At 45.2% G+C, this 11,285-nt stretch overlaps 1 protein-coding gene across 3 annotated transcripts; it reads left to right on the forward strand.

The window, feature by feature from the left end:
• Positions 1–4,818: 4,818 nt before the first annotated feature.
• On the forward strand, positions 4,819–11,285 carry PITHD1 (PITH domain containing 1). Of its 3 annotated transcripts, XM_032607993.1 has the most exons (6): positions 4,819–5,110; positions 5,746–5,789; positions 6,146–6,223; positions 8,926–9,030; positions 9,698–9,806; positions 10,345–11,285. In XM_032607993.1, the coding sequence occupies exons 1-6, from the start codon at positions 4,913–4,915 to the stop codon at positions 10,444–10,446; spliced, it is 636 nt and encodes a 211-aa protein (XP_032463884.1). In that variant the 5' UTR covers positions 4,819–4,912; the 3' UTR covers positions 10,447–11,285. The 3 variants fall into 3 exon arrangements, with proteins under 3 accessions (XP_032463884.1, XP_032463903.1, XP_032463893.1); XM_032608012.1 differs by lacking the exon at positions 8,926–9,030 and having other exon boundaries at positions 4,831–5,110; XM_032608002.1 differs by lacking the exon at positions 5,746–5,789 and having other exon boundaries at positions 4,831–5,110.

Genomic DNA, 11,285 nt, shown 5'->3' on the forward strand with positions numbered 1-11,285 from the left:
CACAAGCTCCAGACGCGCAGGCTCAGTAGTTGTAGCTCCCGGGCCCAGCTGCTCCGTGGCGTGCGGGATCCTCCCAGACCAGGGCTCGAACCCGTGTCCCCTGCATAGGCAGGCAGACCCCCAACCACTGCGCCACCAGGGAAGCCCAGTAAAGGGTTTTTGTTATAACTGAAGCTCTGAGGAAAATGATTTGTCCAATGTAACCTACCTGGTACGTGTAGCATAACATGGTGGTTAACAGCCTGAGCTCTGGGGTCTCAGCTTTGTACCAGAGTAAGTACTTAATAAATGTTAATTAATATTTGGAGGTGGTTCAATGTGGTTAGCCTCAGCACAGCCTCTGGAGGCCCACTGCCTGGCTTCAAATCCTGGTTCCACTACTAACCAGCTGTGTGTCCATGGGCAAGTTAGTTAGCTTCTCTGTGCCCCAGTTTTCTCACCTATAAAATGAAAATAATAGGACACCTATAATTACGAAGATTAGAAAACAATATAAGTAAAGCTCTTGGGACAGTGTGTGGCACATTATTAGAGCCATATGGTTATTAGCTATTATTAGTACAATACTCTCGGTTTGCCACAAGGAAGCATTCGAAAGTGACAGAAAAATAGTTCATTTCTCCCGGCTTAACTGAGACAGGAGAGGAGGGAAGGTGGATACAAATTCAGCAGTCCTTTTGCTACAGAAATGTTTGCAGATGAACCTGGGAGTAGGGGAAAGAAAAAATCGGAAGCTTTTCCTACCTGCCCCAGGGTAGTCTTAGAAGTCGGTGAGAATTCCCATTTGTCCTCAGACATCCCTGCAACATAGGAGTGCAGGAGAAGAGACAGACAGAGTAAGGAGAGGCGAAAGGCATTATCCGCAAATCAGAGCCAGGCTACCTTGCAAGAGCTGGTTTCTTCCAAATCCAACCCCCTTAGCAATTGCAATTTCCCACTGAACCAGACGGGGGTGCTGAGCTGACACTAAGTAATGGACACTATCTACCCTTTTCCAACCCACCAGATGTTGTTCCAAACCTTTCTCATACATTATTCATACCGCCCTCATAATAAAACCCTACAGAGTAGGTACTCTTACTATTCCTATTTTATATATGACAAGTCTGAGGCTTAGAGAGGCTAAGCAACTTGCCCAGCAGGCCATACTCAGTATTTGCGGGATTGAGGCAAGAATACAAATGGTGGTGTACTTAAAAAGTTATAAATGGAGCTAACGAACAGTTAAATAAAATACAGCCTAGGCAATTCCCTGGTTGCCCAGTGGTTAGGACTCTGTGCTTTCACTGCTATGGGCCCGGGTTTGATCCCTGGTGGGGGAACTAAGATCCTGTAAGCCACACAGCCTGGCCAAAAACAAACAAACAAGAAATACAGCTAGAATATTCTGCTACCTGGACAAAAGAACCTTCGCAGTGACCTGGAGGCCACCTTCAGATTTCTGAGCCTTTGGAGCTCTGCACTAGAAGGTGGTGGAATGGGAGAGAACAGGGCCCGAGCCCCACCCCTCTTCTCTTACCCCTAAAATGTGTCCCTGCAAGGGGTCTTGTGCACAGGCGTACAGGTGTCTTAACCTGTATGCTCACGTTCTGTTCTAGGGTCTCTAAATTGAAAAGGTCCGTCAGGTATCCAGCACAATGAGTGACAGAAGAGCCACAGCACTGCATTTCAGAACACTAGGGACCAAAAGAAGATCTTAAAAGCTTCCAGAAATGGAATGAGGGAAACCCACACAAAGAATCAGGAATCAGAATGGCATTGTATTTCTCAAAGCTAGAAGACAACAGAGCAATAGCTTCAAAATTCTGAGAGATTCTATCCTCATCCAAATTACCAATTAAATACAAGAGAAATTTAAAGACATTTTCAGTGGTCACTTAATATGTATGGCAGTGTGGTAGCCACCTACAAGGGGGCCTCTAATGAGCTCTACCTCTTGGTATTCACACCCTTATGTTGTTCCCTCTCACACTGAATATGGCTGACCTATGGAACCATGCAATATTTTAGAATCAACAATATGTGATTTCTACGGCTAGGCCATAAAAGACATTGCGGTTTCTACTTTGCTCTCTCTTTGATCACTTGCTCTGGTGAAAGCCAGCCACCATGTCACTAGGACACTCAAGAAGTCCTACGGAGCGGTGTATATGGTGAGGCCTCGTGCCAACAGCCTGCACCAACTTGCCAGCCATACGAGAGCACCATCTTGGAACTGGATTGTCCAGCTCCATCAAGCTTTCAGAAGACTTGAGGTTCGTGAGAGAGCCAAGACAGAACCCTCCAGCCCTCCAGCAAAGCTGCTCCTAAATTCTTGACTTGCAGAAATTGTGAGATGAATGCTGACTGTTGTTTTAAGCGGTTAAATTTGGGAGTAATTTGTTACACAACAAAGGTAACCAGTATGGGTCTATTGTGGGGGGAAGAGCAGGGAGCCACAGTATTTTGTAGTTCTTCCAATTGAAAGGTGAAGTCTATCTCTCCACCCTTGAATTTGGATTTGGCCAATGAAACTCGTTTTGGCTGACGGGACATTCACAAAAATGATAGAGGTTGATGGTTAACAGGTGCTTGTGCAGTTGGGTCTTCCCTCCTGTGCTCCTGGAACTCAGCAACTGCAACAATGTGTCTGAGTTCTGGTAGTCTGCAGGAGACTTGTGGCCATCACCTCAGCTGACAGTCCATATCAACAAGACTTGTGAGTGAGGCTATTCCAAACGAATCAGCCCACCCAACTTGCCCAGAAAAGAACTGACCAGGTGATCTACAGAAGCATGAGAAATACTAAATGCTGTTGTTGAAAGATTTTAAGTTTTGGGGTGATTTGTTACATGGTATAAGCTAATCGATACAACATATTTACTTCATGTATACCTTTTTGTTTCAGGAAAACAAACTAGGCTCAAAACCTAGTAATTTCCCAAACTTATCTGATCTTGGGCAAGTTAATTTACCTCTTTCAGCCTCAATTTTCCTCACCTTCAAATTGGGGGTAATATTGGGTAACACTCCCTATCTCTCAAAGATCATGTGACAAATAACTGAGATGAACTCCATGAACTACATAACGTGCTTGGCACCGTGTCTGGCACACACTGCTCGATAAACCACTAAAGGACGACAATGATGCAAATGATAGGAAAGAAGCCCAAAGTGAGTAGAAGTCCTGGGTTAGTCCTGCAGCGGGATACAGTCTTCCCAAAGAAAGGCTACTGAGCGTATCATTCTATCAAACAAATATTCGCTAAGCGTTTAGCACTTGCCAGTCCCCTTCCCTGAAACTGTAATGTGAAGGCAGGAATAAGTCATAACATTGAGCTAGCTGAACCAGAACCAAGCTTGCCTTCTTCACAAAGAATTGAACTAGGACATCAAAATATTTCTGAATGGAACTTGAGCAGATGTTTATTTTCGTTTGCAGCCCCCAGTCTGGTCTGGATACTTCAGAGCCAGAGTGAAGGGTAGGGGCTATCCAAAGTATCTCTTAACTCTCTCAACTTCCTATCTCTCCCCGTCTCCACCAAGAAGTAAGAACGCATTCTACCCTGAAACCAGAATCATTTCAACTCTAAATAGTGGCTTTCCACTCTTGATCTCAACCCAAAAGATGAAAAACATTTTAAACTGCACCTGAGTATACAAGAAGCTGAAACAAAAGTTCCATAAGTGGAGACTAAAATGTGTAATACATTCTGAATTTTCTATTTTATTCTATTTAAATTTTTAATGCCGGTCACAATCCTCTAAATGGATTTTAAGACATATCAATGGGTCACAACCAGCTGTTTGAAAGAACTGCTCTGAAACATCACATGGGGAGGGGACTTAAAGGTCATCTAGCCCAATCCTTTTATTTTACAGAGGGTAAACTGAGACTCAGAGAGGTTAAATCACTTGCCCAAGGCCACAAAGCTAGGAAGTGGCAGTGCTTGGATTTCAACCAAGATCTGACTCAACTATTGAATTCTTACCATGTGTCAGCCACTATGCTGAGTTCTTGAAGAGCATTATTTCATTTAATACCCACTGTGATCCTATGAAACAGATATTACCATTCCCACTTTACAGACGAGGAACAAAAAGTCTCAGGATGGGGAACATGACTTATTCAGGTGTCACACAGTCAATAACAGACCCAGGACTTGTCTCCAGATTCAGCTGTCCATAAATCCTGTGGTCTCGACCACTAAGCCCACTCTGAAGAAAGTGGTTATGAAAGTGGGTTTGTGAGCTCTAAGCGCCTAAGCGTGCACATGGGCGGCAGTGATAACGTTGTGCTCCCTACTCTTCAGGGCCTTATCACTGCGCCACCAGCTCCCAAAGAACGTTGGTGGTGGGCTTCCCTGGTGGCGCAGTGGTTGAGAGTCCGCCTGCCGATGCAGGGGACATGGGTTCGTGCCCCGGTCCGGGAGGATCCCACATGCCGCGGAGTGGCTGCGCCCGTGAGCCATGGCCGCTGAGCCTGCGCGTCCGGAGCCTGTGCTCCGCAACGGGAGAGGCCACAACAGTGAGAGGCCCGCGTACCGAAAAAAAAAAAAAAAAAAAAGTTGGTGGTAAACGAAAAGAGAACAGACTTTAGCCTAAGGAGGAGGAGGATTCGAAACCCAGCCCCACCATTTACTCGGAACACCAGTTTAATCTCTGCTTTTCAGTTTCCCCATCTGTGAAGCTGGGACTACAATAGCATCCGTCTCCAGGACTGAAAAAGCCAATCTTAATTTCCCGGCCCTCGGAAGCGCCTTAGCAAACATAGACCCTCTCCGAGCCCCGCCCTCTTCTCCCCACGCGCTTGCGCCGCACAGGGGCGCCTTTTACGACGCGGCGGTCGCGGCGCGCTTGGCGGCCGGAGCGAAACGAGCGAGCCGCGGGTGGCGGCGGCAGGGCACGGGGACGCGCGGGCGGCGGCGTCGCCATGTCGCATGGCCACAGTCACGGCGGGGGCGGCTGTCGCTGCGCCGCCGAACGTGAGGAGCCTCCCGAGCAGCGCGGCCTGGCCTACGGCCTGTACCTGCGCATCGACCTGGAGCGGCTGCAGTGTCTCAACGAGAGCCGCGAGGGCAGCGGCCGCGGCGTCTTCAAGCCGTGGGAGGAGCGGACCGACCGCTCCAAGGTGGGCCTTCCGGGGCCTGGGTGGGCGGGCGGGGACCCGCGCGGGGCCTCAGGCCGCCCGTCTGCTCTGTCAGTCTCATTTCTGAAGTTAAAAATAACCACGGCCCGATTGCCAAGCGCTTTCCCGTGCCCGTCTCCTGCCACCCCTTTGAGAGGCGAACAGGGTCGAATCTCCCCATTTTGTAGGTAGAGGAGCCGAGGCCCAGAGACGGGAAAGGGCGCTTTGCTTTACACGGCCAATGTTCAGTTCCAGGGCTGCGGGGGGTAGTGAGGGAGGATGACCCATCAGGGCGTTTTTCCTACCGTTTGACCACTGGTCCTGGTGGCTGCCTGATTACTTATCACCTGATGAAGACCGAAGACCAGCCTAGGGAGATGAAGCACGTTATCCTATCTAGAGTATTTACCGTTGTGGGGCGTAGAGCCATTTGAAAGCTGTGGACCGCATAGGCCCAGATCTCTGCACACAATTTCAGGAGGCTAGTTGGTGCAGGAAGTTAATAAGTGCTGGAAGACTGAGGGCGGTTGACTATCTGCATTGCACTCCAGCTGTAAAGCAGGGTGGAAGATGCCTGAAATCGTAGGCGCTCAGCAAATATTTGTTGCTTTCTCCTCTCTCCTCCTTCTCCCCTCCAGTTTGTTGAAAGTGATGCAGATGAAGAGCTTCTGTTTAATATTCCGTAAGTATTTCTTTGGTGCTTGCCTCAGGCTAAAGAGGCTGTACCCATTTGCCTTACCAGGATTCATTCCATGGTTGTGTCAAGAGCACACCTCTGTTTCTGGAAATGGGGTAAATTACTGAGGTGGGTGTGAGTAGCTTTCTTGGTGCAAAAAAGATGTATTTGTTAAAAGATAACTGAGAAGTCAAGGTAAATTTTTTAGAACCAGAGGCAGACATGATCTTAGAAATTATCTAGCACAAGTCTGACACATGAGTAAACTGAAGCCCAGTAAGGGGAAGGGCCTTGCCCAGGGTCACACAGCACAGCAGAGATTGAACCCCAGGTTGACAACCCTCTTTTTTGCATTCTGGCAGATTTACAGGCAATGTCAAGCTCAAAGGTATCATTATAATGGGAGAAGATGATGACTCACACCCCTCTGAGATGAGACTGTAAGTGGCAAAGGGTCTAGGCCCTCAAGAAGCTCCTATCCCTTTTTCTCTTTTCTCTGGTAGCACTTTATTCCAGAATAGTCTAATTTTTTCTTTTTACTGGGTTAAATATCCCCTCCCCCTCTTAAAAAAAAGTCTTATGTTTGTTCTGCATTGAAATACACTTATCTGTCTCTTCCTGAATTAACGACATTTTTAGATTGAGTATCTTTAGCGCCAACAGCTTGTCTCTCTTCAAAGTATTTGCTGTGGCACCATTGGCATCCTATAAATGCCAACTGTTGATGACTTTGCAGTTTTCTTAATAACCCAGCTGCAGATCTCAAATGATCTTTCAGGAGTCTACTTTGGGGTTAGCTTCAACATCTTACCTTGCTGTTTCAGACAATTACAGTCTTCCCGTGTGTTTTGTTGAGATGGAAGCAGTCCCTCTGAGTTTACATGGCCTTTAGTTAGCAAAGTTCTATATACCTCTTGTAACATGGAATCTGTTCATACTAGAGCTAGTACTCCTTTTCTGACAAGTTGCCTTATTCCAGCGTAGACTTTCTAGAGGAGGGGACACTGCTTTCTGAGGGCTGCAGAAGCAAATATCGGAAGAACTTTACATAAAAAGTTCTTCTGAAAAATTGATCAATTTAAATGAGAGATTTAAGAAGTGGACACTATTTTTGAATGTTAGAAACATGAATTTGAAAGCAAATCCACATATTTAATCATTGTAAGGAAACAAAGTACGTTTGAGGTGATGCTTTCTGGGACTCGTTTACTTGTGAGATGGATTGACTGGACAAGACTAGACATCCATGTTGTGTTGTAGTTAAGAGCGGGCTCTGGGGTAAATACTCGGGTTCAAATTCTGGCTGTACCGCTTGCTAGCTGCATGACTTGGGCGTTACTTCTCTGTATCCCAATGTTTCCATATGTAAAATGGCAGTAATAGTCTGAACCTCTTAAGATTGTGGAGAGAAATGAGCTATAACATGTAAAGAGCTTAGAATAAATCTGGAACGTAGTATGTGCCCCGTTTTGTTTTGTTTGTTGGTTGGTTTTGGGTAGGGGGGTTGGCTGCACTGCACAGCTTGTGGGATCTTAGTTCCCCGAACAGGGATTGAACCTGGGCCCTCAACAGTGAAAGAGCAGAGTCCTAACCACTGGACAGCCAGGGAATTCCATAGTATGTGCCTGGTTTTGGAAAGGCAGGTGCAAATGCTTATAGAGCCCTCAGTTCTAAGCACTTTGCACTTTATCAAATCTAAGATGTCATTGATTATAAAATGCACCAGTATTTTATGTACCGTTGATAAAGAAAAAAGCAGTATCTGTTCAACTATGACATGTCACTGATACATTCAGAAAAGTTAGCTTGAGACCTTAAATTAGTGAAATTTGAACACAAACTAGGTGTTAGATGATATTAAAGAATTATTGCTAATTGTTAAGTTGTTCACTGTAAAATGGTATATTTTTTTTACGAAGTCCTTACTTTGTAGAGATATATACGGACATATTTATGAATGAAATGATACGTTTGAGATTGCTTGAGAATATCAAGCGCAGACAAAATGGGGGTGATAGGCAAAATTGGCATGATCTTGAAGCTCAGTAATAAGTATATGGAGATTCATTATATTTTTCTCTTTACTCTTATGTATGTTTGAAATTTTCCATAGTAAAATTTTTTAACAAGTGTGTCTCTTAGAATTGATTCAATATCCACATCAGCTGTATGGGATATGTACTATCACTATCCCCATTTTACAGATGATGAACTAAGAGACAGATTAAATCACTTGCCCAAAATTACACAGCTGGTCAGTGACAGAACCAGACTTTAAACCTAGGAAGTCTGGCTCCAGAGACACTGCTTTTAACCACAGTGCTACACTGCCTCTCATAATGCTGCTTATAAGTGTTCACTATTATTATTATTCTGTGCATCATTCTTAGAAACACTTTGAAGCAAACATTTGCTTTCCTATGTTACCTGCATTTTGCTGCAGCTAATATCTAGGCCCCTCCCATGTGGGTGTGTTAATAAGACACTAGAGATTGGGGGGGGTGTGGCCCAGTCCTTTAGAATTTGTGAGTTACAGAGGAGACTGCTGTTTCTTAGATATGTCTTTGAAAATTTGTTTCTTCACGAGCAGTTTTACTTAACTTTCCAAAGCCCATTGTGAGTTGGCGGCCTTTTGTGCTTTCTTCAAAATGGAAATCCCCAAGTTGTATTTTTTTAAGACTTGTAAGATGACTCTGTATATAGGGTAATTTTGAACACAGAAAAATGCTTGAGTGTTGGGTTGCCTGATCTTATCTCTTAACTGTGTTTAAGACGTTTCTGCCAAAGTATTTTTTCCCCATGAGTAAGCTGTTTTATTTAACATCCTCAGCTTGGTCTGAATGTGCTGAGTTGCTTATTTTCTCCATGCATTTGAGGCATGTGACCCAGTTTGAGCTGTCGCTTTGTGTATTGCTTCTCATGCGCTCTTAACCCACTCAAAGATGCCACTGGCTTATGTTGCAGTTCTCAGCTCTTGTTGGATTAAAGATATTTGTGTATAAATGCCAGTAAAATGCCGTTTCCAAAATTTGATCTCCTGTTGATAGAACCGAGGGCAGTTGAGGAGTCAGTAGGAAGTTCTGAGAACCTGAAAAATGTGATAATGCACATTTCTTGATTTTTCTCCCCTTTCCTTTCTCAGGTACAAGAACATTCCACAGATGAGCTTTGATGATACAGACAGGGAGCCAGATCAGACCTTTAGTCTGAACCGGGATCTTACAGGAGAACTAGAGTATGCTACAAAGTAAGCACTGGGCCTCTCTTCCACTCTTTGGCTTCTGAGAATGGCAGGCGCTCCCTCACTTGCAGTGAGCATCTGTGCATTAGCATTTAGTGGGCTTGCAATTGTTTTTGGCCCATCTTCTGCTTCCTTAGCATCAGAAACAAGTTAAAACAGTGGAGAGGCCTGATCCTAGGCTTGGTCAAATTTTGGCAGAGGTTCAGTGCAAGCCACAGACTTGTTAACCTGGAAGCAATTGACAGATTTGAATGAGCTCCTAGTATGGTCTTAGGAAAGATGTTTTCAGAATTCCTCTTTGCGTAGTGGGCTTACAGCAGCCAAGTTACATGTGACCACCTTACCTCTCTCATTTTCCTACTGAGCTTGCTTTCAGATCCCTGCGTGGTCGCACAGCATTTCTCATTCCTGTTCCTTGCAGGCAGGGGCAGTGTTGATTAATTTTCTGTCCCTATTGCCTTGGACAAGATCTGGCAGATGTTCAGTAAATGTTCACTGTATTCACTGCTTGCGCAAAGGAGAAGAATGAGACGTAAGACCCCAAGATTGTTCTCTGACGTTTGCCTGGGTTTTACCACAAGATGGAGCTGGAATTGACTTTTTTGACATGGGTAGTGAGCTTCTCACTGAACTCTTAATTGTTGTCTTCTCTCTCCACTCTTCCATCCTCCAGAATTTCTCGTTTTTCAAATGTCTATCATCTCTCAATTCATATTTCAAAAAACTTTGGAGCCGATACCACAAAGGTCTTTTATATTGGCCTGAGAGGAGAATGGACTGAGGTAAGATGGGGTTGGAAGTATTATTGCCCCTCTAATATGTGTACATATGTTTGTATATGTGCATGCTGTGGTGGTAGGAGCTTGAAGGAAAGGAAAAAGAGCAAGTGAGACACTGATTGCTCCCAGTCTGGTTTTTCTTGGTTTCATCACTATAAACTGTCCGTCTCATTTGACAGGCTATAGGAATTTTAAGGAGGTTGAAATAATACAGCTGATATCAATGCAGTTTTTCACCTTAAAATTCTTTCCTTCATTTATCATTGTTGGTAACCTTTCTTGTTCTGGGCACCAGAGATAGGGTGATAAACAAGATAGACAAGGTCTTCTTCTCATGGTGCCTCCATTATAGTGGAGGAATGAATCTTCTAAGTGATGGGGTGAATCATTGATTCGATCTTACCCAGGCTTCTCAGGATAAAAAGTATCAGAACGGGGAATAGATTAGATGATGACTTCTAGAAATGAACCTGAATAAGGACCACTCCATTGAGTGGTCTAGGCAATGGCCGGCTGACCCAGCCTCTCAATTTTCTTGCAGCTTCGCCGACATGAGGTGACCATCTGCAGTTATGAAGCATCGGCCAACCCAGCTGACCACAGGGTCCATCAGGTTACCCCACAGACACACTTTATTTCCTAAGGGCTGGCCAAGGCTCCCACAGAGGCGTTGTGTCAGTGAAGATGTACGACATACTGTTGGGAAAGACAGAGAGAGATGGGGCTCCAGAGAGAGTTGGCTGCCACAGCCTCTGCCAAGCTTTGTCTTTGGGGCTTGCTGCAGAAACCTGACGTACGGAAGACACCACACCCCCGGGAAGGGTCGTGTGGGTGCCGAGGGACAATCGTGGTTCTCTGGGGCCCTGCAGAAGTTGGGTCTTGGGGTGGTCAGCACCTGGCAGTCATGGATAATGCCTGCCTTCCCAGTTAATGTGGCCACGGGATCCCAAGTGTCTTGATGCTTTGTGGCAGGATTTTTGTGTGACTTGTTTTTTTTAAATGGAGACTCCTCCTGGGCTACAGTAAACTCTGTGAAGCCTCAGCATTGTGTTCGTATTAACCACCAGGAGGGTGTCGAGCTAGAAGTCCTTGTCCCTGCGCGCTCCTTCTCCCTGTCACCTTTCACCATTCTTGTCAAGCTGCCCAGCTTGGAGTTGTCTGTCGTGCGCTAGTGTCCCACGGTTATAGTTAGAAGAGCAAGAATCTCCTGATAATGCGTAATAGCTTGAGAAGTTCTTTTTTCCTGCTAACCAGGTAAGCAGTCTGAGGAGAGCATGGGCATCGTTTTCTGTGTTTGTTGGGATCCTGGTCGGGGTAAGATTGGGACTTAGATAAGATTCCTCTTGGGACATCCTTAATATTTATTAGCTTCTAACTAGTGTTGTAAGCCCAGTTGCCAATTTGGAGATCTCAGTTCTTTTGTTCATGGATTTTTATTCACTGTGACTAATAAGCTTCCTAATAAATCCTTGCCAGACTTAA

This window comes from Phocoena sinus, chromosome 1 (genome assembly GCF_008692025.1).
Source record: "Phocoena sinus isolate mPhoSin1 chromosome 1, mPhoSin1.pri, whole genome shotgun sequence".
Classification (NCBI taxonomy): Eukaryota; Metazoa; Chordata; class Mammalia; order Artiodactyla; family Phocoenidae; genus Phocoena; species Phocoena sinus.